The sequence below is a fragment of the Condylura cristata genome, unplaced genomic scaffold (assembly GCF_000260355.1).
Source record: "Condylura cristata isolate star-nosed mole 26May11 unplaced genomic scaffold, ConCri1.0 scaffold00006, whole genome shotgun sequence".
Classification (NCBI taxonomy): Eukaryota; Metazoa; Chordata; class Mammalia; order Eulipotyphla; family Talpidae; genus Condylura; species Condylura cristata.
Window position 1 is genome coordinate 8,089,637 of NW_004567107.1, and position 27,991 is coordinate 8,117,627.

The 27,991-nt window shown below is 39.0% G+C and overlaps 1 protein-coding gene across 1 annotated transcript in view; it reads right to left on the reverse strand.

The window, feature by feature from the left end:
* Positions 1-27,991, reverse strand: part of RABGAP1 (RAB GTPase activating protein 1) — a 130,669-nt gene that overhangs the window by 90,325 nt on the left and 12,353 nt on the right. Inside the window, exon 2 of the mRNA XM_012721214.1 lies at positions 17,553-17,752. Within this exon, the coding sequence (XP_012576668.1) occupies positions 17,553-17,702 (150 nt within the window). The 5' untranslated portion in view covers positions 17,703-17,752. The remainder of the gene's footprint in view (positions 1-17,552; positions 17,753-27,991) is intronic.

The window sequence follows — 27,991 nt, forward strand, 5'->3', positions numbered from 1 at the left end:
CCCAGTTCTGTATGTACAAATAAATAAATCTTTAAAAAAAAAAATAGCCATCTAACATATGCCTTGGGTAGTCAGCGCCAATGCAATACTCTACAATTATTGTATTGTCTATATAATTTGTAAACCTTAAATCCAATTTCAAACTACTGTCTGTGACATTACAACATACCTACTTAATAGTTTTTAATTAAGACAGTTAACCAACCTTCCCTAGGCCATGTGGGAAACATTGAACAATGATTTTCAAGGCTTCCAAATTTAGCATGCATCAGCATCATCTGGAGAACTCGTTACAGAGCAAACTGTCCTGTCCTAGTGACTTTCAATTCAGTAAGTATGAGATTAGTCTGATAATTTGCATTTTTAAAGAGTTCCCAAAAGACTAATGCTGCCAGTCTGTGGACTATATTCTAAAATCCAATCTTTGACTAAGGCTCGTAACCATGAAGATACAACACAATCACCAATATTTCAGGGGTGCTTGCTAAAATTCAAAACAGGCCCTCCCTCGTAGTGCAACAGGTTAAATCACAGCACTGTGAAGCTAGCTGCAACCTAGCAAGAGTTTGATTGAAGCCAGGGAGGTGACCACAGGGTATGGCAGGCTTCTCCTGACACATCCGCTGCTCCCCTCTCCACTCTGCCTCTGGTGAACTCTCTCACAGCTCTTTACACGTATGAATTTCTCACAACTCTGCCCAATCTACCTTTCTATCTCTTACCAGTTACAACAAATTACTCCACATTGCCAGAACACATTGCAAGAAGTCAATTATCTAGAGTTTGCATAGATTGTTTCCTTTCCTGGAAATTCCTCCTCTTTCTCTCATGTATTCTTTGAGACCACGGCAAGATTTCTGTTATCTCCTCTGGGAGACCTCAGCCCCATCATATGGGGCTCGGTGACTCCTGAGGGCGGTGGCCATGACACTGACAGATGTTACTCTAGCATTATCACTGGTTTTGGAGATTGCGTGTGCAGTGAGCTCCTGAATCCAAACTAGGCATTACCAAGAAGCACAGACCATCTTAGGTTATCTATTCCCAAAGTTTCAAGTAGCAACTGGTATGGCGTATACCTACAATACATGTTTATTAAACAGAACTTCATACATACAAAGAACAGAAGCCAAAGTAGCAGTATTTTATCCAGCTGGATACCGATATCTACAGATTTCTGTTTTCGTTAAAAGAAAATGCAATGTGCTGATTTGATATGCCTTTGTTAACTATTTAGAAAATGCTATCACTTCCTATTATTTTGGCAGTGCTGTTAAGGTTCAACATTTACAATATTTAGTAATATCAAATTACATGCTGCAAAACACAAACAATAAACTTTGGTTTGAAGTCTAACAAAGACTTCTAACTTAATTTCACAAATGTGAAAATGAAAAGGAAAGCACATATATGGAAAGCACAACTAAAAGCCACATTTAGATTGCGCTCCTCTCCATCAAGAGGCAGAGAGGGTTCTTTAAGAAACACCTCTGAATTGGGACAAAAGAAAGAATAAGTCTAAACTAGCCAATTTAACAGCCACTATAAACACAGACATAAAATGTTTACAAGGGTAGAGATTACACATGATTGACTTCCATTCATAATTTTACTTACAAAGCAAGGTAGCAGGAAGCTAAGGCTAGGAGCTAGCTTGGGGCACCACTCCCAGGGTCCACTCAGTGCCTTCCTGGGGCTGTAGAGTGTCCTTTAACAGCTCTACAACACCCCTACTTGAGCTCCACTGGAAGAGAGACCTGGGTTGGGTTTGGCTCTGACATGAAGTATGGGCTGTGGACAACTTAACCTCTGGAACCACAATCATCTCATCTCTAAAACAAAGGCATTTACATCTATCTCACAGTGCTGTTAGCGAAGTTCAAGGACACATAATATGATTATTGGACACCGGCTTTGTTTCAGATACTACAGCAAGACACTTTCATGGGTTATCTTTGTCTATATCCCAGTACCTGCCAATTTGTCTCATCCCATTTGTCTCATCCCACTTTCAGCTATTTCTAAACTCTGATCTACCCACGAGAGCTGGTTTGAAAAATGAAATGACTTAAAAGTAGTTTCTCCACCTTCCAAAGTCTAGAGAAAACTACACACATACCTACTAGTCCTATGCTAAAGACACCTTACTAAAATAATATTTATCTTTTTAAATATAGTAAATAAAGATAGTAACTTAGATGGCAGAATTAACTACAGTTGGTTTCCTTGAGAGCAAAATGGAATTATGGAACTATCAGACAAAATGTTCCAAGGAACATCCAATCATTTCCTGTCTTCATTTTCTACTGTGTCTCTATAGTCCCCATTTCCCATCACTCCAACAATACCCAAAAGACCACACCGATTTGCCTGTTACACCAAGTACTTCAGACAGTCTGGGACCCTCTTCCTGTAGAGATTTTATGTCCTTAAGAAAACGTGCTTAGGAGTTTGTATTAAAATCCAGATGCTCAGAGAATTAAAGTCACATTCCTGATCATCTATAGTGCCTACGATTTGCGTCCTACTACAATGAAAATATGAATAAAAATAATTCAAACTGAGAAATTTACTCAGCTTCAGTGTAAACGCTGAGCCATTCTGAGACAAGTATATGAATTTCAGTTTTGCCACAGAGACAAAATAACCGTAGGTCCAACTACACCCAGGATGGTCTAAGCTCAAAATCACATACACACTTGTGTGATCTTGACAGGTCACTAAATCTATTTGGGCCTCATTTATAAACTGCAGCTATTCTGATTTTCACCGCATAAAGAAAAAAACAAGGAACACCTAAAATTGCCATGAGAATTATTAACTTTTAAAATATAAAGGGGAAAAGGAAGAACAGAAGCTTGTGAATTCATAATAAAAGCCAACTAATGAGAGACCCCACGTATTTAGAATTGGCTCACTAATTAACGACAGTATGGCTGGGTTTTACTTCTCTTGTCTGAGTTTTCTCGATTATGTACACATCATTTTTATAATTAGAGAAAAACGGACTGTGTACATCTTGGAAGAAAATGAAAAGCACTCACATCCGGCTCTCCCAGCCCTCACTCCACACCCAGTCAAGCTTCTTGCCTGTTCTACATTATAGACTCCCTTCTTGGGGAAATTTTAAAGCATTCTTTAAGGTTCTGCTAATCATTCTTTAAGATATGCCATGAAAGCTTTCTTCTCCAGGCAATTATGTTCTAGTATAATTCTGTTCATATCATTCTAGGTATATTGTAGAATATACATTCTAGCTCTTGATGACTTTTATGATGACAACTGCTTATGTGACTTCCCACAACTACTGTGATCCCCTTAAACTATGTGCTGATGATTCAGTAACTCTTGCTTGCTCAGTACAAGATCTACATTAAAGACAAGATTACCTGATTCTAAAAAGATACTATCAGAAACTAAGTCAGAGTCATTTAGGCAACATCAAGTGAAATGGAGCTTGTCTCTGCTAATTTTTTTTCCTGCTAATTATTTTAATAAAGTTTGGCATCTTCCCCCCACCAAAGTACTGTCTACTGAATTTTTCAAAAAGAAAACTATTACAAAGCTAAGAGTACTAAGAGTCTTACACCAGGAGTTAGAAAGAAAAACACATGTGTTCTAATTTATGTAAAGTTCTCAGATTCTGATATGCTTCATGAAGAGAAATATGGGATTTTTATAATTATGCATCTCATACAAAACTTTTCTTTAGTAAAGGCCTTAACTGAAGCATTCATTATTCCCTCCAAGAAGTCCCTCCACTCCCCCACCATGATTCTCCCAAGATGAGACAGGTTTCCAGTCATTGTTTTATAGCACCCTTTGTTAATCTCCATTGTGCTGTTTATTGAACTACACTGCTGTTGAAATTAAATATGGCCGCAAAATCTCTACAAAGGAGTATTGGTAATAGTGATATCATGAAATTCCAATGCTCAGCCTTAAAGAGGTCTTACCTTTCCACATCACATATCCCAAGATCACCATGCTGTGCAGAAACCTAAGATGAAAAACCAGTGTCCAGGCTAAAACATACAAGCTTTCTTATTTCCTTGCTGTGACTTTTAGCAAGTTATTTTTTCCGGTCTATCCTTTCAGTTAGGATGCAGCCCCAGAGGGTGCTTTATAAAGAAATCTCAGTTCCAGTATCTCATTCTGTTAAACCCAAGCTTTAATTCCTTACCCAATTTAGCACTGAAACCCAAGTTCATTGGCTTTGATAACAAGCAAATTTCTTCACTGCAGTCCCAGTGACGACTCATATGTATAGTTCTGGCTTTCAATTCCCTTTGCTTTTGTTTCTTAGAAATTTTCTTTACTTTCTTGTGAATAAAGCAATGTAATTAAAAGGGTGCTTATTATATTTCATCAGCTTTCCTAAGTATTTTATGTTGGGCTATTTTTAGGTTTTCTAGGTCACATTTCCAAAAATGGGAGTTCTTATCCTCAGTGTCTAAAACAGCACATGGTAGATTACTAGCTGACAAATGACTGTTTTAATGAAACACTCAATTGGGATTTTGAGGTGGAAGAATGACAGACGGGGTTAGAAATATATTTTCTAAATCCAATAAAAATTTAAAATCTACTAGTGGCTGAAAAAACTAAGTTTCAAAAAGAAGAGTGAGCATCACTGGGCCAGACATTTCCTGTCATGACAGATCTCACAGATTTAACTAACAACTTCATTCTCCACTTGCCAGTTCTATCTACAGGGAACAGGTATACTACATACAACTACTGAAACTGTATGGAAATTCACCCACACAAACATTTGCAATTTGCAGAACCTGGTGCTTAATTTCCTTGTCTGCAGAACAGACATATCTTTGTAGTAAACAAGAGAGAGCAAGAAAGTTATCTAAAGGAGCCCTGTCACACTTCTCATAAATAGTTCCTCAAACTAGAAACAGGAAAAATAAGCCAAACAGTACTACAGAAATTAACAAGAAAAATTCAAAGACTACGTATTTGCATCTATGCTCATTTACACCACCTTTCTCCCCACTGACCCTGGGCTGACCCCTCCACTTAGGCAGAGGAAAACCCTTCTCTCTAGTCAAACACTTTGTTCCTTTGTGCTAGTAAAGCCTTTTGCTGACTATTTTATCAGCATATAAATATCTGAAAGTCCTTCACTGGCATCCACATCACCCTTCAGTTTCCAGCTTTCCTGCTCCTCATTTTTAACAACATCCCCTGAAATGCTGTTTCAAGAAAACAATACTTAGTGCTACTTCATCCTCATCTCCCATTTACTCTAAAAACCCACAGCAGTCTCTCATCTCTGAGAACAAAAACACTCTTCTTAAAATCACCATCTAAGTCAATCTCAGGCAAATCAAACATTAACTGGCTTCCCACACCTTCTTGAAACAATTCATTTGTCTTCCGAGGTATTCCAACCTCTGAGTTTTCTTTACATTTACTGTTTCTTCTCAGTCTTCTCCACTGGCTTCGAGTCTCCAAATGCTGACCTACTGGAAGGGTCAATCCTTATCACACATCACTCGTCCAGTAGCTACACTTTAATCGCAGCACTGAATATTCAACAACTGCTGAAGTCAACCACAATCTCCTGAACATCAGTCGCCCACTTTGTAGTGCCAGAGGCGGGCCAGTGGAGGGGGGTGGCGGCTGGCAGGACTTTAATCTCTTCGGGCGCTTCTCTGGCGTCACCACCAGGCCCTGCTTCTCCGGAGCCACTCGTCCTCTCACGATCTCTCACGCCCTATACCCTCGGCCTCCAGGCTCAGGTGTGCACGTTTACACGTGCCCACACACCACTCCAGGTGTCCACAATCAGGCGCACATGCCCCGAGCTCGCTCCCAAATGCCTCCTGCATCCAAGGTGATCGCCACAGAGGCCAGCAGCGCAAAGGCCTGACAAATCTTCATTTACATTACACACATCCAACTGGCTATCTGACATCTAGAAATGGACCTGTAATAGCCATCTCCACTTTAAGATGTCCTAAACTGGACCGCTGATTCACCTGTCCCCTGCCACAATTCTCTCTCCTATCCCAGTAAATGGCACCACCATATTCCTAACAGCTCAGCACAAAATTTAAGGATTCATTCTCTCTTTGCCTCAAATCCCACATCTAATGTGGCGATGTGCCAGGAGGCACAAGACAGGCTTACCAAGGATCCAGGCAGATGGATGAAGAGCGTTCCGAAGCCTTTGGTGGGTTTTTCAGGTGTTAATGCTCTCAGGGAACCAGGTACACAGGCACACCAGGCAGGCAACTGAGCCTCTCCGTCCCCCCTCCCCCCCAAGAATCTTTATGTTGGCTTTCTCTGGGCTCCCTCTGGCATTCTCTCCTGCTCTCTTAGCAGCCCTCTGCCAAGTTACCTCTTCTGAGTAGCTCTGCCCTTGCATACCCGACCTCTAGGCTCAGGTGTGCACATTTACGCATGCCCACACCCACATGCTAGGTCCGTGTGCCTCGAGCCGCGCTCCCCAGCATTAATAACACCAAAGCCACAGGTGATAGCCAGGAGTAAAGAGCCTGAGCATATCACTTACCCTACCTGTGCCCACTCCAACATCAGCTCTACCTTGAAAGTGCACTATAAATCGGAGCATACTCACCTTCTGGTCCACCCAACATTCTCCCTTCTTGTCTAGGTAGCTTCCCATCTGCTCTTCTTGAAACCAATCTTGCCACTTTACTGTAAATTTTCCATAGCGCAGCCAAACATAATTCATATACAATTCACCCACTTAAAGAGCAAATTTAATGGTTTTGGGCATAATCACGGATACTTGCAACTACCAACTGTCAATTTTAGGATATTTTCTTTATGTCAAAAGGAAATAGCATACCCTCTTAATATCAACTCCTAATCCCCTAGTACCTACAGTGCTAAACCACCATGAAATTTCTACCTGCACCGATATGACTGTTCCAGATATTTCATATTAATGGAGTCAAGTAATTTGTAGTCTTCTGTGACTTGTACTTCAATTAATTCTGTCAAAATCCTTGTGCTACAACTTGTACCAGTATTTCATTCGTTTTCATGACCAAAATACTGTTCCATTACACAACACAGTTTATAAACATTTCAGTCAATCACTTAGTAGCTGAGAAACATTTAGCTCTTTACACATCCTCGGCACAAGTACCTTACTATTTGCAAATATTTCTTCTTCACTAGACTGTCTTTTCACTTGGTTGGCAGTGTACTTTGAAACAAAAAAGACTTCAAAGTTGTTGCAGTCCAATTTTGTCTATTTTGTTGTTGCTGCCAAATACGAAGTCATGATAATTTACATTTTCTTCTATGAGCTTATACTTTTAACTGATAAATTCTGAGACATTCTGAGCTACCTTTTATGTATAAGGTAAGGGTGTAAACGTCATTTTTTCCAATGTAGCTACCCAACTGTCTCAGCATTTTGAAGAAAAATACTACAATTAGTGTCCTTGCCTAAATCAGCCTCATAAAACAATAGAACAGGGTTCTATTTCTAAACTCTCAAAAGTATCAGTGATCAATAGGGATACCATATGTATCACATTTCTTAATTATGACTGTTTTTATAGTAAGTTTTGAAGCTTTAAAGTCTGAGTCCTTCAACTTTGTTCTTAATTTTTTTTTATTAAAAAGTTTATTTTTACATCATTCTGCACATTTTTTTTTCATCTCAATTGTAATCCCAACGGGTTGTTCTTAATTTTTAAGATTATTTGGCTACTCAAGATTCTGTGCAATTCCATATGAATTTTATAGTCTGAATGACTATCTCTACAAAGATACTATCTGAGATTCTGATAAGGATTGTGCTGAATATGTATCTTGATTTGTGGAACACTGCCTTCTAAACAGCTGAGTCTTCTGATGCAGAAACACTTATTTTCCACCTATTTATAGCTTTAATTCCCTTTATCAATGTTTTTCAGAGGTTAGAGTAAAACATGCACTTAAAAAAAACTTACTGTGAGTTCAATTCCTTTTAGTGCTACAATAGACTGTTTCCATTACTTTAATATTTATTTATTTGTAAAAAGGAAATTGACTTCTTGAATTTAGGCCTTATATAATGACCCCAGAATCTTGGTGAACTTAGGAATTAAATACTGTTTAGTTGATTTCTTAGGGTTTTTCTGTATACAAGATCACGTCATGTGCAAATGGCACCTTCTTTCCAATCTGGATTTCATTTGGAGTTTTGCATACCAAACTGCTCTGGTAAGAACCTCCAGCACAATGTTGAAAAGACACAGCATTCAAAACTTTGAAATTAACTAGAGAGCTCAAACCTCAGAGGTCTGGGTATTTGCAGCCAGGCACCATGTTCAAAAGGGAAAACCCAGTAACCTCCCCCAGATCTGACCTGCACTGAATTCAGGGCAGGCCCATGGGTAGGCAGGCTTATGGGGGTTGTAGCCAGAACTGGCCTAGAATGGCCCCCAACTAGGGATAAGGAGCTTCTCAAGTGGTGGGGCGCTTTTCTCACTTAGTACAAAGTGTGGGATCCTTGAGCCTGAACTTAAAGGAAATCAATTCTTTCATCACCAAGAATGATGTAAGCTGTGGGTTTCTCACAGATGCTCCTTATCAGGAGGAGGAAGTTCCATTCTATTCAGTTTGAATTTTGTTTATATTTATGAAAAGATGTTGGATTTTATAAAATACTTCTGTGTGTACTGAAATAATCAGGTGGTTTTAAATTCTACTGATATGGCATATTACAAGAATTGATTTTTCAGATGTTAAACTAAATTTTTTACCTGGGATAAATTGCTCTTGGTCTGTATATGTTGCTGAATTAAGTTAACAAGCATTTTGGTGACTATATTTGTGTACACATTTATAAGCGATATAGATGTGTGGTTTTTGTGTTATGTCTTTGTCTAATTCTGGCAGCAGAATGCTAATACTAACCTCTTAGAATGTGTCAGGAATTATCTTCTCTCCTTATTGGGGAGAGTTTGTGAAGAACCGGTAATGTTATTTACAAATCTAGTAGATTCAGCAGTGATACTATCTGGTCCTGAGATTCCTTTGTGGTACCTTTTTGATAATTACTTCAATCTCCTTATGTTTCCATGTGTCTAGTCATAGTATCTTGTCTCACTTGGTATTTTTCTGGAGACTTACCCTCTTCAACTAAATTATCTACTTTACTGAGATATTACTGGTTGGTAATTTGGTAATTACTAATAACCCTTTTTTAGATAAGTTTGGTTATAATTACCATCTCTTTCTGAGTTTAGTAATTTCTATCTTCTCTCTTCTCCATCAATCCAGTTATGAATTTTATTGGTTTTTTTTTTTGAACAGCAAATTTTTGGTTTCATTTTCTTCCTTTTTAACCATTTCATTAATTTCTGCTATAATCCTTTTTCCCTTTACTTCTTTACCCAATGTATAAAGTGGAAGATTGTTACTGATTTGAATTCTCTCGTGATAGACAAACTTAAAGATAGGAATTTTCCTACAAACATTACTTACACTACATTCCATAAGTTTTGGTATCTTGTAATCGTCATTTCCATCTCATAGTATTTTTCTAATTTTCCTTTTCAATCTCTGACCCACAGGTTATTTAAGAATGTATTGCTTCAGCGCCCTCCCTGGTGGCACAAGGGTGTGTTAAAGCACAGCACTATGAAGCTCTCCACAGCCACTGCAGCATGAGTTCAACTCCTGGCCCGGAAAGTGACCCACATGGCACAGCAGACCTCTCCTGTCTCACCTGCTGCTCCCCTCAGCAGTGTATTTCAGTGGATCTGCCTTTTCTGCTCCCCACTCTGTCTCTGGTGAATCTTCTTACACCCTGCACCTCTGGCCTGTGGTACCCCAGCTCTTGTATGCATAAATAAATATTTTTTAAAAACAATGTAGTTTCAATTTCACGTTACTCTTTTAGTTGTGCATCTGTTATAAATTTCTACTTTCATGTCATTGTGGTTGTGAAATTAAGTAGATGCACCTGAGAAAATGTATATTCTGTGTCGTTGAGTGTTCTACAGCTGTATTAGGCCAAATGGTTTGTAGTGCTATTCCAGAGTTCTACTTATTTACAGATCTTCTGTTTAGTTTTTCTATCCATTACTGAAAGTGGGTTTTTAGTCTCCAACCATTTCTCTTCATTTCTGTCCCTTTTTTGCTTCAGATATTTTGAAGATCCTTTATTAGGTATATAATCTTCCTGATCCTTTTAAGATTATAAAATGTCCATTTTCACCTCGTTGAAATGTTTGTCAACCAAAAATAGCTTTTTTGTTTGTTTTAAAGTCCATTTTGTCTGAAATACTCCAGTTTCTTTGTGGCTGTGTTTGCACATACTGTTCCATCTCTGTACCTTAAATCTGTTTGTATCTTTGAATATAAACTAAACCTCAATAGACAGCACACAGTTGGATCATGTTTATTTACCCAGTGCTGACTGTTTCCGTGTGCATCTTGCAAGCTTTTCCGTCTATGCACACTGAGTCCATCTGTGTCCTTCAAGATGAAGTGAGTCTTTTGTAGGGCCTTATTTTTAATTCTTTCAGACCTACTAGATCATCTGAGGGAAATTAATTCATTTACATTTAAAATAATTATTAAGAGGTAAAGACCAAAGACTAGCATCATGTTAGAAATTGTTTTCTGGTTCTTTGTAGTTTCCTTGTTCCTGTCTTCCGCTCTTGCTATCTCTCCTTGTGAACTGATGGTTTTCCACAATGGTATGCTTTGATTCACTTCTTCTTCTTACCTCTTCTGTATTTTAGGTTTTTGCTTTGTGGTTACCATAAGGCTAACATGTAGCATCTTAACAGCTGGAAGAGCATATTTTATAATGATCACAAGTTCATTTCGACCACATACAAAAACTATACTCTTCATGTCTCCACACATTTTATGTTTTTGTTTTGCTTTGCTTTCACTAGCAAGTGAAACATTTTCAGTTATCCTTAAAGTCAGCAAGATGCAATGTTCTTCATATAAAAAGGATTCATATTAAAAATTACAATCAGGCCCTACCTGGTGGTGCAGCAGGTTAAAGCACAGCACTGAGAAACCAAAACCACTTCTGCATGAGTTCGATTCCCGCCTGCCCCGGAGGTGACCACATGGTGTGGCAGACCTCTCCTGGCCCGCCCGCTGCTCCCCTCAGCAGTGTACTTCATTGATCTGCCTGTTCTGTTCCCCACTCTGTCTCTGGTGAAGCCTCTCGCCGCCCCTGAGCCTCTGGCCTGTACCCCAGTTCTGTATGCACAAATAAATAAATCTTAAAAAAAAAAAAAAAAGTAGCACAGATGCCATAATTTCTAGAAAATAATTATACATATTTTTTCCCCCACAGGAAAAACACACATATTTAATGGTGTCAGGTTGTTTGGGATAAACTTACATTTGAACTGATTCCTAAAATATTCTCATTCTACATCTTTTGGTTCAAAACAATTATTGTCATCAGTAAGTATTCTTGCATTGTTACACATCTTATAAGATGTATACACACTAGTTTATCACTTACTTTTCCATTGTCCTATCAGTCTTACTATGTTCCATTGTTTCATGGAACAGGTTGAACATGCATCGTATCTTTCTTTATAGTCTTTTTTTAACTTAAGATTTATTTATCTATGTATACAAGAACTGGATTTATGTATACAAGAACTGGGTACAGGACAGAGGTGTGGAGGTTGGGGGTGTGTGAGAGGATTCACCAGAGACAGAGTGGGGAGCAGAACAAGCAGGCTGACTGACGAAGTACACCGCTGAGGGGAGCAGTGGGCAGGTCAGTGCCATGTGGGTCACCTCCCAGTCAGAGACTGAACTCATGCTGAAGTGGCTTTGGCTTCTTAGAGCTGTGCTTTAACCCGCTGCGCCACCAAAGAGGACCCACAATCTATGTGTTTTATACGGTGTATTTATTATAGCTATAATTACTTTTACTAATTTTTATCCTTTAACCTTTATACAAGTCAATTAATCAATATACCATCACGTTACATTATAAAAGTATCCTGAATTTGACTATATACTTAACTTTCCTATTGTGTGTCATATTTTTCATGGGTTTATTTTTCTTGGGGGGGGCAAACAATTTTTTTTAATTTTAATCTTGTGAGAATCTTTTTTTAAAGATTTATATATTTATACAGAACTGGGGTACAAGCCAGAAGTACAGGGGGGGGGTGGTGAGAGACAGTGGGGAGCAGAACAGGCAGACGGATGAAGTACACTACTGAGGGGAGCAGTGGGCAGGTCAGGAGAGGTCTGCCGCGCCATGTGGGTCACCTCCGGGGCAAGGGATGGAACTCACACTGAAGCGGCTGTGGCTTGCTTGCAGTGCTGTGTCCTACCTGTTGTGCCACCAGGGAGGGCCCTTAATTTTTTTTTTTTTTAAACAAATACACTGCATCATCTCACAATGCTGACAGCAATTAATGCAATCCTGGGCTGTACATATACACACTCTTTTCCAACAGGTCCTGGGATGGCAGGATCTTTCATCTTCAAAGTAAAGAAATACACCATCTAATCTCTGGTAAAATTTTCATTCTAATATTACATCTTTCTCAGCTCTGGTTTGCCTTTCTTGACTATCACCATGTCCCCCACACCAGCAACAGTCACCCTTTATACTCTTCACAGAGAGGATTACAGATTTCTGGCTTCTGTGTTACCAGTACAGCTCACTAGAGCTCCCACCTCAAGACTCAATAAAATCTCCAACTATGTACCAGAGGGCCCAGCATGTCCTCCTCTGCATACCCTGAATGCTGGACTGTTACTAATTAGTATCCTCTCACTACACGATGAAGAACTTTCAGAATTTCTTGTGTCATCTATTAATGATTAACCCCTCAGTTTTGTTCGGGATTATCTTTCTCCTCTCCTGAAGGACATCACCTCTAGGACTTACTATGTCTACCATCTTACCATCTTAGTTACTGAAGGGCAACTTTGAGGAGTTAAATACTCTTCACTGGCATCTTTGTTCTGGCATTTAGAACAAACACTACTTTATAGCCTGCAAGGCTTCTCTTGTTAATGTTTCTTTATTTTTCTCTTACACCTTTAAAAACTTTTTATTTTAAACATTTTTATTATATCTCAGAGAGGTTCATTTTGGGTTGAAATTGCTGGGGAACTTGTAAGTTTTGTGAAGTTGTATGTCTGAATCTCTCCCCAAATGCTGGCAGTTCATAATCATTAGTTCTCCAAGTAACTTCTGTCCAGTTCTTCATTTCTTCTCCTTTGTTTCAATAATGCATAGCTCATTAATGGTATCTAACAGTTAACGTAAATTTTCACATTTTCATTTTGCCCTTTGTTATGCAACTAGATCATTTTAAGTCATTTGTCTTCTACTTCACAAATTCTTTCTCCTGTCTGCTCCAGTCTCCTGTTGATGATTTGTATTAAACTGGCTTTCCATAATGCGGTTTCTCCTACTCCACAGTCAGGCTGACTTTCACATGCTCATCACGGCCACCTGCGAAGGCTGGATCCTACCATTCTTGCCCTTGGGTATGTGCACAAGGAGGCAGTCACAGAGCAGTATTGTGCTGGTTGAGGTATGAGGGTGTAGGAGGCGCCCATGCGCAAGTTAGGAGTCAGTCTATAGAGATGAGACATCCCCAATCGCTTGCAGGACGGCCTCCTGCAGGAGCAGGATTTATGTACTTTGACACATTCTGCTCCAACCCCTGGCTGCTGTTCTCCCCAGTCCGCCTTCAAGTCATGCAGTTCACAGCTCATTACCTCTGGACAGGGTGAAAAAGAACTGGGCCTTTTGGGGAGCATCCCTCACAGTGAGAAAAGCCAAGCGCTGAATCACATGCTCTTATTTCCCCGTGGGAGAAACTCAGGTTGAGTACTCTCTTGAAACTGAGCTATGCTTGAAGAAATGACATAGCTAAAGTGAAACTATTCTTCTTATCATCATCAATGGGTCATATTTTGGATGTTTTTGCTCCAAAAGTGTGCCGTACCTTCTCTGTTGGACTCTCAGATTTCCACAAAGGGACTCTAGTCCATATCATCTAAATTCATGATCCTTAGGGATAGGATGATAGAAAACTACCGTTTCAAGACATCATTGTCCATTAAGTCATTCTTTTGCCAGGTGAAATTCACTATTGAGTCCTTGTTGAATTTTTCCATTCAATTTTTTTTTTTTTGCTGTAGAATTTTCTTTCTTTCTTTCTTTCTTTTTTTTTTTTGCAAGTGTGTATCTCCTTAATGTCAATTTCTATTTGACACTGTCATCATATTTTCTTTTAAGGAGGATTTTTAAAGTTCAATGAGCATACTAATAATGGCTTTTTTGACAAATTTACTCATTATATTCAACATGTTACTCTCACAAGCAGTATCTACTTCTTGCCCTTATTTAATTCTTTTAAAGATTCACTTATGCATACAAGAGCTGAGGTATAGACCAGAGGTGCAGGGTTGGGGGTGGTGGTGGTGAGAGGATTCAACAGAGAGAGTAGGATGCAGAACAGGTGGACTGACTGAAATATACTGCTGAAGGGAGCATTGGATGAGACAGAAGAGGTCTGCTATGCCATGTGGGTCAGCTCCTTGGCTGGGGATTGAACTCGTGGCACAGTGGCTAGTGATAGCTGATAGTACAAAGACTTAATACCAGGAAGGTCCTTACTTAATTTTTCTAGTGGAAACTAGTATTTTAGATAACATGTTGTACCAACTGCTCTCCCCTATCTGGGACTCGGAATTTACTTATGCTTGTTTGTTCTCTTAAGTGAGTGGTGCTTTATCTCAATAGCCTCTCTTCCCTCAATTCCATAATGTTAAGCCTCTGATACTGTTCCTCTGGGATTTGGATTTGCCCACAGTCATTCTGGAATTAAGGAAGTTTTGGCAGGGCACCCTGTATCTTACTCTGACCACACCTAACATTAAACTCTGCTTATTATGGGTAATTACCCTCTAGTTTTTTTCACAGTGCACTTAGGTCTAATCCTTCCACAGAATAAATCAGTCAAGTTAAGATTACTTTAAAGGGAGTGTTCCAGAGGTCAATGTTGGAAATTTGTTCTGATTCCAACAAATCTACAGTGTCTTCCCAGTGAACTTCCAGTGAGATCTGTAGATTCAATCCATCTACCAATTTCTTCCCAATGACCTTTCACCACAGCCTCCTCTATTTTGGAGAATCACCTTAAGTTTCAGTTTTTCAATGCTGTTATAAATGAAGTCAGCTCCTTTGAGAAGAGATTAGGTGTTGAATAGCCTGTCTTTCACTTGAGGCAGAATCTCTGAGCCACCACCATGAAGTCAGATGCCTGTGTCTGAACGGCACCCCATTTTCAGAGGCTTAGCACCTGGTAGGCGTGGGAGGTGGTACAATATACTCAGGACTTCTTGGCCTGCCTCTTCTGATGTACAACCACCACCCTAAGTGCCAGAGTTAGGGCAAGGACATCAGGTTCTTGATATTCTAGGACTATTGTGATCAAAGTAGAATCTCCATCTTAGTAGTAAAGTTTAGGCAGAAAATCTGTCACTCCGTCACACTTAGTCAGCAGAAAGTAGGTAAAGGCAGGATTAGAGCTGCCATGCTGCTCTTCCCCAGAGGAGAGCCCTCTAAATGGGAGTGGGAGACAGTGTGAGGGAGCTCTGTCTTCTTGACTGTACCAGTCTGAGATAGAATGACCATCTTGCTCCACTGGCAGAAAAAAGGGAAGAAATGAGTCTTCACTTAAATATCTAAATTACTAACTATAAATTACTAAATTTAAATTATTAAAATTTATTGAATTTTAGTAAACTTCCAAAATAGCTTTTTATTTCTGTATGTCCTTAAAAACATTTCCTGAGACCTAAAATGGTTGATTTTTTAAATAACGGTCCTGTTTTGCTGGGGCATGGGGTCCACAGTGTTTCTTGCTGTCATGATGGAAAGTCTCAGTAATTTTTAAAATGTAAATTAGACCCTATCTCCATTGAAAATTCTCTAAAAAAACACCTCCACATTTGACATCCCACCAACCCATCAAAGCTGTACATGGGTTACCTATCACTGGATTACCCTTTAACCATTTTTATTTATTGTATTCACTCTGCTCTAGCTCCTGTCCTAACAACAATCATCCCTCTCAAGATTTTTCTATTCTCTGTTCCCTATAGAATAGAATTCTCCAAGACCTTCTTCTTCATTTCCTTCAGGTCTTTTTTCAACACCCATTGAAAAAAGGAAAACAAAACCAAAGCAGAATACATGGATCAAACATGAAGGGCAGAAACCTGAAGGAAATGAAGAAGAAGGTCTTGGAGAATTCTATTCTATAGGGAACAGAGAATAGAAAAATCTTGAGAGGGATGATTGTTGTTAGGACAGGAGCTAGAGCAGAGTGAATACAATAAATAAAAATGGTTAAAGGGTAATCCAGTGATAGGTAACCCATGTACAGCTTTGATGGGTTGGTGGGATGTCAAATGTGGAGGTGTTTTTTTAGAGAATTTTCAAGACATTTTCTAACATAGTAACTGCCCTTCATGTTTGATCCATGTATTCTGCTTTGGTTTTGTTTTCCTTTTTTCAACACCTAACTTATGTAATGTATTTACTTCATTTGATTAAAGTCTATATCCCATAAGATTTAAAGGTCTTGGGGCCCTCTCTGGGGGCACAACAGGTTAAAGCCCAGCACTAAGAAGTGACTAGCAGCCTCTGCAGCATGAGCTCGATTCCCGGTCCTGGAGGTGGCCCACACAGCCTAGCAGACCTCTCCTGACCTGCCCGCTGCTCCCCTCAGCAATGTACCTTGTCAATCTGCCAGTGCTGCTATCCCACTCTGTCTCTGTGAGTCCTCTCACCCCTCACACCTCTGGCCTGTACCCCAGTTCACATATGCATAAGTAAATAAGTCTTTAAAAAAAAAGAATAAAAGCTCTAAAGGGCTAGTGGGCTTTACCCATCTTATTCACCACTAAATCCTTAATCTTTTAACAGTACTTGGCATGCAGTCAATACTCAATAAATACTTGAATTGATACTTGTAAACAAGAATGGAAACAGTTAAAAGCTACTTACATTTTAAACAAAATTAACAGGTAATTTATTTTTCTTTATAGCCATAAAGAACAAAACAGTAACAAAGAATGGAAAAAGTATCTATCTATTTGAATGAGAAAATATAAAGAAGTGGTCAAAGGGTACCTCAAAAGACAGAACTCAAAAGTTCTGTCTCAGTAATCCTAAAAGTTACTTTGATAAATAGCATTGCTGACCCACAATAGCCTTATATTGTATACATCAGACCCAAAAGAAACGGTATCCTCTAATTCAATGGGAAAGAGAAAACAACACTATCATCATAAATGTTATATATGACCACTACTACTTTTGACAAGGAATAAGATTTAGAAACTAATAAAACTGAAAATCCTTTATCAAATCAAATACAGATTGCTACTATTAAGTGCAAATAAAAATCTTCACCACCAAAAATGGAAGGGGATTATTTCCACACCCTCCTCCTCACTCCATGTACCTTCCTGTTACAGCTGAGTTTTAGAATACGCTTAGCAAGGCTAAGCAAAAGACCTCAAGTGATGGCGTTTACCTTGAGTCCAGTTTTCTCGTCGTCACTTCCATTATTTGTAGATGGTGTCTCATCTCCTTGCCTGGAAACCAAGACAAAATCTTCACTATTAAGAGTAGACACTGAGTCTGAGGAGACACTGATTTTTCCAACAGAAGCCTTGTCATCCATGACTCAAGAATGAAGCTCAACTCATGAATGATTAAATATTTTTAAAATGCCTGAAAAACAAAAACCATAAAGATACTCATATAGAATGTCTGCCAGATACTCAATTATGCTCTTAATTCTTACAAAACACATTTGGAAAAACAAAAAATTCTTTCCAACTATGTTCCCAAGGTTATCATCACTTATAGTTTAGGCAAATTCTATGTAATAAGGGAATCTGAAGCTATCTGGGGTGAAGATATTTCAGATTCAAAAAATAAACAAAACATATTGTCTTAAGAATAACTCAGCCTACCTACTGTGATTTCTTTGGCATATGTTGTGACTCTATTCTTGGCCTTTGAAAACAATTAAGTACTCAACTTTTGTTTGTGATCTTGTCATTTGTAAAGCTGTATGCATAAATGAAATTGAAAGCCTTTAGGACATTAACTAAGATTTACCTAAAACTATTGATGCTTAAAATACTAACAACATATTTTTACAAAAGAAAAATTCACAGTAACTCCAAAATAAGTTTAAAGCAGGGCAAGCATAAATCCTAAAGCTGGAAAGTCCCTTAAAAACTCAATCTTCCCATCCCATGGCTTCTTAGAACTCAACTGAGTACCAATAAAAGAGTGTTGTGCCAAAAATACCCAGCAAGTATAAAAATGTGTCATTTATGAAAAGCCATTCAATTTTTTATTGACTGCTGGAATCAAACTCCCATGTATCTACCATTTAAAAAACTGGTTCTGTATTCTTTTTGGCAATGTTCCCATTCGGTTGCCAAAACAGCAACAGAACAAATAATACAACATTATACTGGGAGAGCTCAAACTAATTAACAAAAGTAGCTCTAGCTCTGTGCTCATTTTGTACCTCAAAGGGGTAAAACTCTCAGCTTAATCTCTCCAATTAAGCAGCCTTAATTTATGCTTTGGGTTTTTAATTGAATATATATTTATTGAGCATACACTATGTGCCAAGCACTATTTTCTCCTCAAAAGTTCTCATCTGAAGACCTGGCAGCAGAGTTTACACGATCCCTAAATACTATAGCTCAAAGAAACATAAAAGTCATCAACACTGATAACCATAAGGAAGTAGCAACCCCAAGAGAAGAAAGGTCACTTAACTCAACCTACGACCCTTGGCTCAAGCCCTGAGCTGCTTTCTATCTTCACACATTTCCTTGCTTAACGGCCATCACAGCGCTACAATTCACAGGACTAAATCTAAATGTGCAGTGTAGCAAAGGTACACAAATGTACTTTAAAATACGGTGTCAGTTCTCATTGAGCTAAGTTTGTAGCACTGTACATGATTTAAGGGCACAGGTTCACACCACTTCAGGTGTGTTAACATACCCACCACCAAGCCACCAACTGCCCTCCCCCATAAGGTCCTCTTCCCCTTTGGTAGCCTCAATTCTGTGATCAGATCTCTGGGTGTTTTTTTTTTGAGTTCTGCTTCATCTGGTCCATGAATATTGTTTATAGTATAAACAGAATATGGTCAACAACAGAAATCGGATTCTTGCCCAAAAGGAGCTCCAGTTTAGTAGAGAACAGAGGCAAATGTAACAAGCTAATAAAAACAGGTTGATTTAGGGTGAAGAAGTAGTAAGGGAACATGCTGGGAAAGGAGCGGTCCTCAACACGGAGAGCTCAGAAGCACAGCAGCAGAGGTAAGGGCTTGGCTGACGCTGTACACTTAAGTATCTCGAGGGGGGTGCCCTCCTGTACCCCATCCACTCCACCTCATCATTCACCACCCACCTTCCACTCTCTTGTAGCCTTCTGGCTACCTGCCTAGTTCACCCCAAAGTCAAATGAATTGATGGCCTTATTTCCATTTCATTTCTCAATTTTATAGTATCTGCCGCTGTCGCTCAAGTGGCTGGTGAGTGCTTCCTAACGTAATCCATAAGAATCTATTTCATAGATGAGAGCAAGGTTTCGAGAGATGTTAAATTTTGCTCAAGGTAATTATTTTAACTGGGTAGAAGCAAGGCTAGAATTGATTCCCGAAGCCACGCTCCTTCTAATAGATTATAAATTATTTTCAATGTCACTATTTACTGGGGTCTTGTCCCCAGAAAACTCAGCATCGGGTAAAGGAGTGTTCATTTTTTAAGAACTTGTACTTTCAGAGCTTACTGAGCCTTTTCTCCATGTTTTCAAATGGGACTAATAGTGACAGGCCTGAGAAAGCCCTCGAGCTCTGATGTCAGAATCACTGACAGCTTCCTATAATCCTCTAGACTCAAGAAGAATATACTTTGGTATTTACGCTATGAAACTGGGAAGATTTGGCAGGCTCGAATTTCAACTTAACTTCTTTGAGAGGTTGATAAGAAATTGCACTTTATAAGACACTGCAGTTTGTTTTGGCACCTGAAAGTGACTGAATCACTTGTGGGAATGAGGTTTACCAAAACACAAAGCAGTGTGGGAAAGTCGGAGAAGACGATGCACCTTCTTTGTCCTACACATACAGAAGGGAAGGGGAATCCAGGAGCTCCACGGGTTCCGGACAAGACCGAACTCTGCCTTGGCCTCCCCAGTAAGAGAGGGAGCACTAGATAGTATTCTGGCAAAATTCTCTAATGTTCACAGCCTCTGTTCTGAAGTTTCTTTTCTTCTTTTTTTTTTTTTTAAAGATTTATTTGTGCATACAGAACTGGGGTACAAGCCAGAAGTCCAGAGGCGGTGAGAGGACTCACCAGAGACAGAGTGGGGAGCAGAACAGGCAGAATGACGAAGTACACTGCTGAGGGGAGCAGTGGGCAGGTCAGGAGAGGTCTGCTGCACCATGTGGTCACCTCCAGGGTGGGGATGGAACTCATGTTGAAGTGGCTTTAGCTTCTCAGTGCTGTGCTTTAACCTGCTGCACCACCAGGGAGGGCCCCTGAGGTTTCTTTTGAACTCTGACTTAATATCAGTTACACAAGAAGCCCCCCATTCTCATTCTTTATCCTTCAGACTGTAATTCTAATTCTTACAGTCAAAGTAGTATAAACTTCTGCCCCCCCCCAGTCCCTCTTCCTGCTTTTCTTGAAACCAACTATTACCATTAGGCACATTAGACACACATTCTAATCTTTTAAGTAGCATGTTAGCCAGAACCTAAGCTCCCCAAGGGCAGAGATTTCTTGCCTGCTTTATTAAATGCTGAATCTCTTTACTCCTGGAAGCATGTCTAGTACATAGCAGGTGCTCAAATATTTGCAAAATAAATGCGACAAGTAAAAATGGAAATGTGCTAGAGCCACCCAATGAGCAGGTAATCCATTACAGACTGACAGTAAGTTCTATCTGTGATGTGACTCAATAAGGAGCTGGGAAAACCCACATGAGAACGCTGATGCTACTTCTTACTAGGGTGAGCTTGGTGACAGAGCCTCAGTTTCAGTAGTGAAATGGTATATTATTTACCTCATAGAGTCACTACAAAATTTACTAAGAGGGCCCTCCCTTGTGGTGCAAGGGGTTAAAGCACAGCGCTATGAAGCTATCTGCAGCCACTGCAGCACAAGTTCAATTCCAGGGCAGGGAGCTAACCCACATGGCGCAGCAGACCTCTCCTGCCTCTCCCACTGCTCCCCTCAGCAGTGTGTTTTAGTTAATGCATCTGTTCTGTTCCCCACTGTCTCTCTAGATTATGCTGTCACCTCAACATCTCTGGCCTGTACCCTAGTCTCGCATGTATCAGTAACTCAAAAAAGTTACTAAGAGGATAAATAACACAAAAAGAAAACTCTGTGATTAACAATGAACACAGAATATTGTAAATTCACAGTACAGTTTTTCAAAAACTTTTAAAAGAAGTTAACAAATAAAAAATTAATTTAGGCAATTAAATTTAGGAAATGCAAAATTTAGGACCAAATAGGTAGCTTCCATAATCCCACGTTCGAATTTGCTTATATCTAAATTTTAAGTGCAAATGAATACTTAGGGAATAAAAATTTTATCACCTTTTTGTAATATTTTAAACTCTTACAATGTATCTATAACATACATTATTTAACTAACTTTATTGTCCTAATAGTTCCGTATGGTAAAGGATTTGATTGTATCTTGAATAACACATGCAAAGCCCCTAGCATCTGGGAGGCACTCATCGTTTGTCCTTTTTATGCAAGTGACAAGCTGAGACCCTTAGAACATGTCCACTTATGAACAGGGCCAGGCGGGTGAGTGTAAGTTCAAGGTGCTTCCTTCTCTACAGTTTTTTTTTTTTTAAAGATTTACCTATTTATTCATACAGAACTGGGGTACAGACCAGAGATGCGGAGGATGAGAGGATTCACCAAGGACAGAGTGGGGAGCAGATCGACGAAGTACACCGCTGAGGGGAGCAGCGGGCGGGTCAGGACAGATCTGCCTCGCCATGTGGATCTCCTCCGGGGCAGGCGGGGATTGAACTCATGCGGAAGTGGCTGAAGCTTCTTAGTGCTGTGCTTTAACCCGCTGCGCTGCAAGGGAGGGCCCTCTACAGCTCTTTAATGTCACCTTTTTTTTCCCCCAAAAGTTTTATTTATGCATACAAGAACTAGGATATAGGCCAGAATTGTGGGGGGGTGGAAACGTGAGAGGATTCACCAGAGACAGAGCAGAGAGCAGAACAGGCTGATTTATTGAAATGAACTGCTGATGGAAGCAGCGGGAGTGACAAGAGAGGTCTGCTGAGCCATGTATTTCGGCTCCCTGGCCAGGGATCGAACTCAGACCGCAAGGCTAGTAGTGTGATAGTGCTGAACATAACCCGTAGGCCACCAGGGAGACCCTAATAAGTCACTTTAAAAGAGCAAGAATTTTAATTATGTACCTCTACATTATACCCAAAGTTCAATTATGTTATTTATTTTTCATGTTATACTTTCATTACTCCAACTCTTTCATGATTTTTATCCTTGATAACACAAAAGATCAGCAGTGATTGCAAAATGGTCTCAGGATATCAAAACTCTGCTAACTTTTGTCCTCAGATCACTACTTTGAGCCATTGACAATTATATGCACCATGAAGTTCTCTAAAGATCATAGCAAGTAATACACCTCAGTCTCACTGAATGAAGATTCCTTTTCATTTTCAATCTCCTCTAGACCCAGCTAACAGAGAGTGAAATAGAGAAATGGTGATCAGAAAGGCTCTTTTGACGGTGATTTCAAAAGCAGTCAGTTATGGATGATCAATGTTTACATTTTTAAAACTTTCATTTGTGGAAAGATATTTGTATTGTTTCTAGGTATTCACATTCAGAGCAGTAAACAGTGAACTTGCAGTGAATTTAGCATGAATTTGCTAATATGCAATTAGAAACAAAAATCATCTCCAATTAAGTGACCTACCTAACTTGTAAAAAATTGAACTTGACATGCTTTAGAGAAGTAAAATGGCCAGTTCTGGGTCACTAGTCCAGGATTCAGGTTTTCCTGAAGCGGTACTAACTGCCTCGCCTCTACCACTTCAGTGGGACTCCCCACTCCCACTGGGCAGTCTCTCAAAATTCTGACTCTTTGACCTCTCACCAACTTTCACTGAACTGCTTCTAAAAATGAACAACAAAACTTTCAAAACCAAAAAAATTACTTTCAGTTCTCATCTAATACTAGCTGAAATAAGTGAAAATGCATACTTTTTCCTTCATTTGAATCATTTTCTGACTCCATTTTCTACTTTTGATGGCCTTTTCCTGCTTTTATTTAGCTTCCTTTTCTTCTGCCCATCTTAGAAGTCCCACCCTGTCCCATTCTTTTCCCACACTTCTCCGCTATCTCTGAGCGCATGTGGTTATGACTTTCTGTTGCATGCTGGTGATACTGTAGCCCAGTCTTTCCTGCCTAATTTCATGTGGCTATTTATTTGCTGTTTGGAATGATGTCTGAAATGTGCCAAGCACTGGGTATAGAGTTATGGTGAGGAGTAACAAGTACTCTTTACCTTTTACAAGCTTACAATGATAGAAAATATGGACAGGTAAACAAGCAGTTACAAAAGCATAGTGCTCGGTATAAGAGCACTAAGAGGTTGTTAAGAGGTTACACAGGTAGGAGGCTCCCTGGTAGCAAAAGGGGTTGAGCACAGCACTGTGAAGCTATCTGCAGCCACGGCACACAAGCTCAATCCCCGGCCAGGGAGCTAACCCAGATGGCGCAGACCTCTCCTGTCTCACCTTCTGCTCCCCTCAGCAGTATATTTCAGTCCATCTACCTGTTCTGCTTCCAACTCTGCCTCTGGAATTCTCTCAGAGGATCCTCTCTGGTGAATCCTCTCACCCTCACACCTCTGGCCTGTACTCAAGCAAGTTCTTGTATGCATAAACAAATATAAAAATCTTTTTTCTTTTTTTAAAGAGAGATTACATAAGCAGGCCCTTGTCTGTGGCCCTTGGCCATCTCACAATTAGATCCCATGTTCAAAATGGATATTTCTCTATCACATAATCATATTCATTCTGGCAGGTTCGCTAGTCAAGGTAGAAATGTCAAAAACCTGACTTTTCTCATTCTTTCTTGGACTTTAGTTCTAAAACCTACCCATGTCACTTTGCCATCTTTCATGCTGATCTGTACGAACTTCATTCTCTTTCAACTTGGCTACAGCATGAGTCTCCCATTCAAACTCTTTCTGGGCATTGATATTGAGGCCCCATAGTTAATCTCTAAAATTCAGTTCTGGGGGCCTCCCTGGTGGTGCAAGGGGTTAAGTTTCAGCACTATGAAGCTATCAGCAGCTACTGCAGCAGGAGTTCAATGCCCATGAGGGAGCTGAACTACATTATACAACAGACCTCTCCTATCTCATCTACTTGCTCCCCTTAGCAGTGTATTTCAGCCAGTTTGTCTCTGTCTCTGGTGAATCCTCTCACCCCTCTGCACCTCTGGCTTATACCCCAGCTCGTGTATGTATGTATGCATAAATAAATAAAACTTAAAAATATAAAATTCACGTTTGATCTGATCAACCCCTTCTTCAAGACCTGTTTGAAAACAGAATGAAACCCAAACTCCTCTTACCATCAATTCTTCAAAATCTATTGTTACCTCCTTCTATGAAATAATGCCAAACAACTCACCAGATTTTCCATGTACTTTTGTTCTCAAGCACTTTTTCATGCTACTTGAGAAGCCAAGAATGTGTCTTCATCCCCCCAGTTAGTCCTTGTATTCCATCACCAAGCTGGTGATACAAGCAGTCAACATTCTTCCTTCTGCAATATTTCTATTTTTCCTTCTAGGCCCTTCTATTTAGTTTTTAATTCTATCACAGAAGCACTTATCACATAGTAAAATACTGTGCCTTTTATCCTTCCATTACATTGATCTATCCTTTCCAGAAACAACTACCAAATATAAACCATCATGGTAAATGGTGGGAATACAACTAGCATATGCACAACCTCTCTGAACAATGGGTGGGTAGGAACCTTGCCCTTTTATTCATAATATCTTTATGACTTTATTTACTGCTAGTGCTCAATAATTTTGTTTCATTGAGTAATACTCCTCCACCAGTATTTAACTGGTAAGGCCTGAATAACAGCATGATAAACATGCTCACTACACACCTATTGTCAAGGATGTGGAAATAGGTGACTGGAAGCAAGGGACTCAAGAACGGCTGTTAAGTAGGTCTAACTGACTCTCCATCAATTTCCCAACTACCACCGTGCCACGAAACATACCCTGGATGCCCTCTGAGCCAAAATTCCCTATCATAACTGCCAAGCCCCATCAATTTTGTTGCTCAGCCATGTGCAAGTAAGTTCAGTTTTAGGGAAACCTAAAAGGGATACTTAAATCATCTTGCTAAATCTAAAGAGATATGACTATTTCCTGAGTGCCATGCCAATTATACACCCAACATGGTACTAGTTACAAGCATTATTACTAGTTTTTACATCAAACTTGCCATGTGGCAAAGTGAGGTATAGACTAGTGAATAATAGGCTTCAGTTCAGAGAAAACTGTGATCCAAACCCCAAGTTTCTAAGCACCTCTGTCCTTTACAGGACTGTATCTCTCTCGGGCCCCTATTATCATTCTTCTCCCCATTCCAGTCCATTGTCTAAGCTGCTCCCAGTTGTATCCTTAAAACACATCTCTAATAAGATTACTCTCCTTTCCGAAGAACAAGACAAGGAATAGCAAAGGAATCAAGATCCAAAGACGTTGTAGGAGGCCAATTCCTGTGGGGCTGCAGACTTAACATTTGCACAAATAGAGTCATACAAGTTATTTTGAAAAACTGCATTACATTAATATCAGCTTTTTCCTTTTATCAGTGGCTCTGAAGTTTGTTCCCCGCATTGTTTTCACAGCCTATCAGTGGAAAGGGTGGGACAAATTTAACAAAATTCAGTGTTAAATCATCATCTTTATAAAAATAAATCCCTTCCCATCACCACTAATTGCTACATAGTAACTGTCTTTGTTTCAAAACTGATTCTGAATTTAGGGACTGTTTTTAAAATTATTTCAGAGAACTAAGAAAACCATATTAATTTAAACCTTCCAAATAATTTCAATTGGTTTAGAAAATTAAAAAAATACAAAATGTAATTTAAATCATCTTGGGTTTCAATGAAAGAAAAACAAGTCATTCTTACCTAAAAGTCACTCTTAGGCAAAATTTAACCTACCTGACAATTTACTTCTTTAAACTAAATACCTTATAGAAATAAAGGAAACTTTAAGACAAAAAAGTATTCTTAAAGCTATCTAATTTTTGAAAAAAATTTTTATGTAAGCTTAAAACTGTAGTTAAATATACATAGTGCTACCATCTTAGCTATTTTCAAGTATACAGTTCTGTGGCATAAAGCATATTTACACTGTTGTGTGATCACGGGCCCCATCCACCTCTACAATGTTTTCATTTTCTCCAAATCAAACTGCTGCCATTAAACTCTAGCTTTCCTGCCTGGTAACCAAAGTCTACTTTTTATCTCCAGGACTCTATTCCAGGTCTATAATAGAGAGACTATACAATGATTTTTTCTTTTGCTAATTTCAGTTAGCATAATGAATTCAGAGTTCATCAGTCTTATACTTTAAGTCAAAATTTCCTTTTTAAGGCTGGATGAATGGCATTCCAGTTTGTAAGGTGTAAAGCCTGATTGTAACTTTAAGGAATTTTTAGGATAAAACTCACAAAATCAATACAGTGAGACCTAGTAAAAAGATTTAATGTTTCCAGTTTATTTCCCTTCATTGTGAGTTACCAAACTTTTTAAGACACTGAGTGGTCTGAATTTTTTCTAATGTGAATCAGAAGTATGCAGGAAGAGGTGGGGGGAGAGGATACCAGGTGACTGCCAATCATAAGAAATAACTAGTTACAGTTTTACAAGTGAAGAAACTAAGTCATAAAGTGGCTAACTTCGCTCACACATTAAGTAAGTGCAATTCTTGGGATATGTGTTTCTGATATCTTGATACCTTTAATGAATGTACAAGAGGTAATAAAAGAGGATGAAATGTACACAACATGTTTTCCCATGTTTATTTGCTATTCCAGGAAACTATACTTTGATTTTTTCCAGAACTCAAGGTATCCTGTTTTCATGTCAATTCAAGACAAACTCTTGAAACTAAATATTTAAATTATTTGGATGCAATTTCCAAAATAGAAACCTACCTTTGTGAATAGCAAAAATTAATATCAACATACTAATTATTAACACACATTACATATCTGACCTTACTAGCATAGATTTGAAAAAGTACACCTATCTTCCCTTGTCTAAGTGACTTTATATTTATAAAGCATAATGTAATTTACATTTGGGCTTTATAAATATAAAATATGAATATTTTTAAGCAATGCAGGATTGTCCAAAGACCTTTCCTCCTTTTGGGACGTTAATATAGCTCTTCCTCATCCACATCAAAGGAAAATAAATCTATTCCATTTAGATTAGCAACTTTTTGACACTTGGATCTGAAATACTTTACTCATTTCCCCCGAAACTTTGAGTTTTTTCTTAACTCATTTGATGAAAATGATGACCATCATCCAAATCAGAGTAAATAAATCATTTAACACAAGCCCACAGTTTGTAAGTTCTTTCTTACATGTCTGCTGAGATGCGGCTTGGTTTTCCATGTCACGGTCTTTCTCTCAAAGCAATGAGCCAATGAAACCAACTTTAGTCAACTACACGCGTGCTCTTGGTGCCCTGTGGCTGCAAAGAAAATGACATCCAAAAAACACCTAGTTTGAGCAAAATATAAGCCTACAACTTTTCAGTTCCTTCATTTCTCAAACCTAATCCACTGACTCATTTTGTTTCT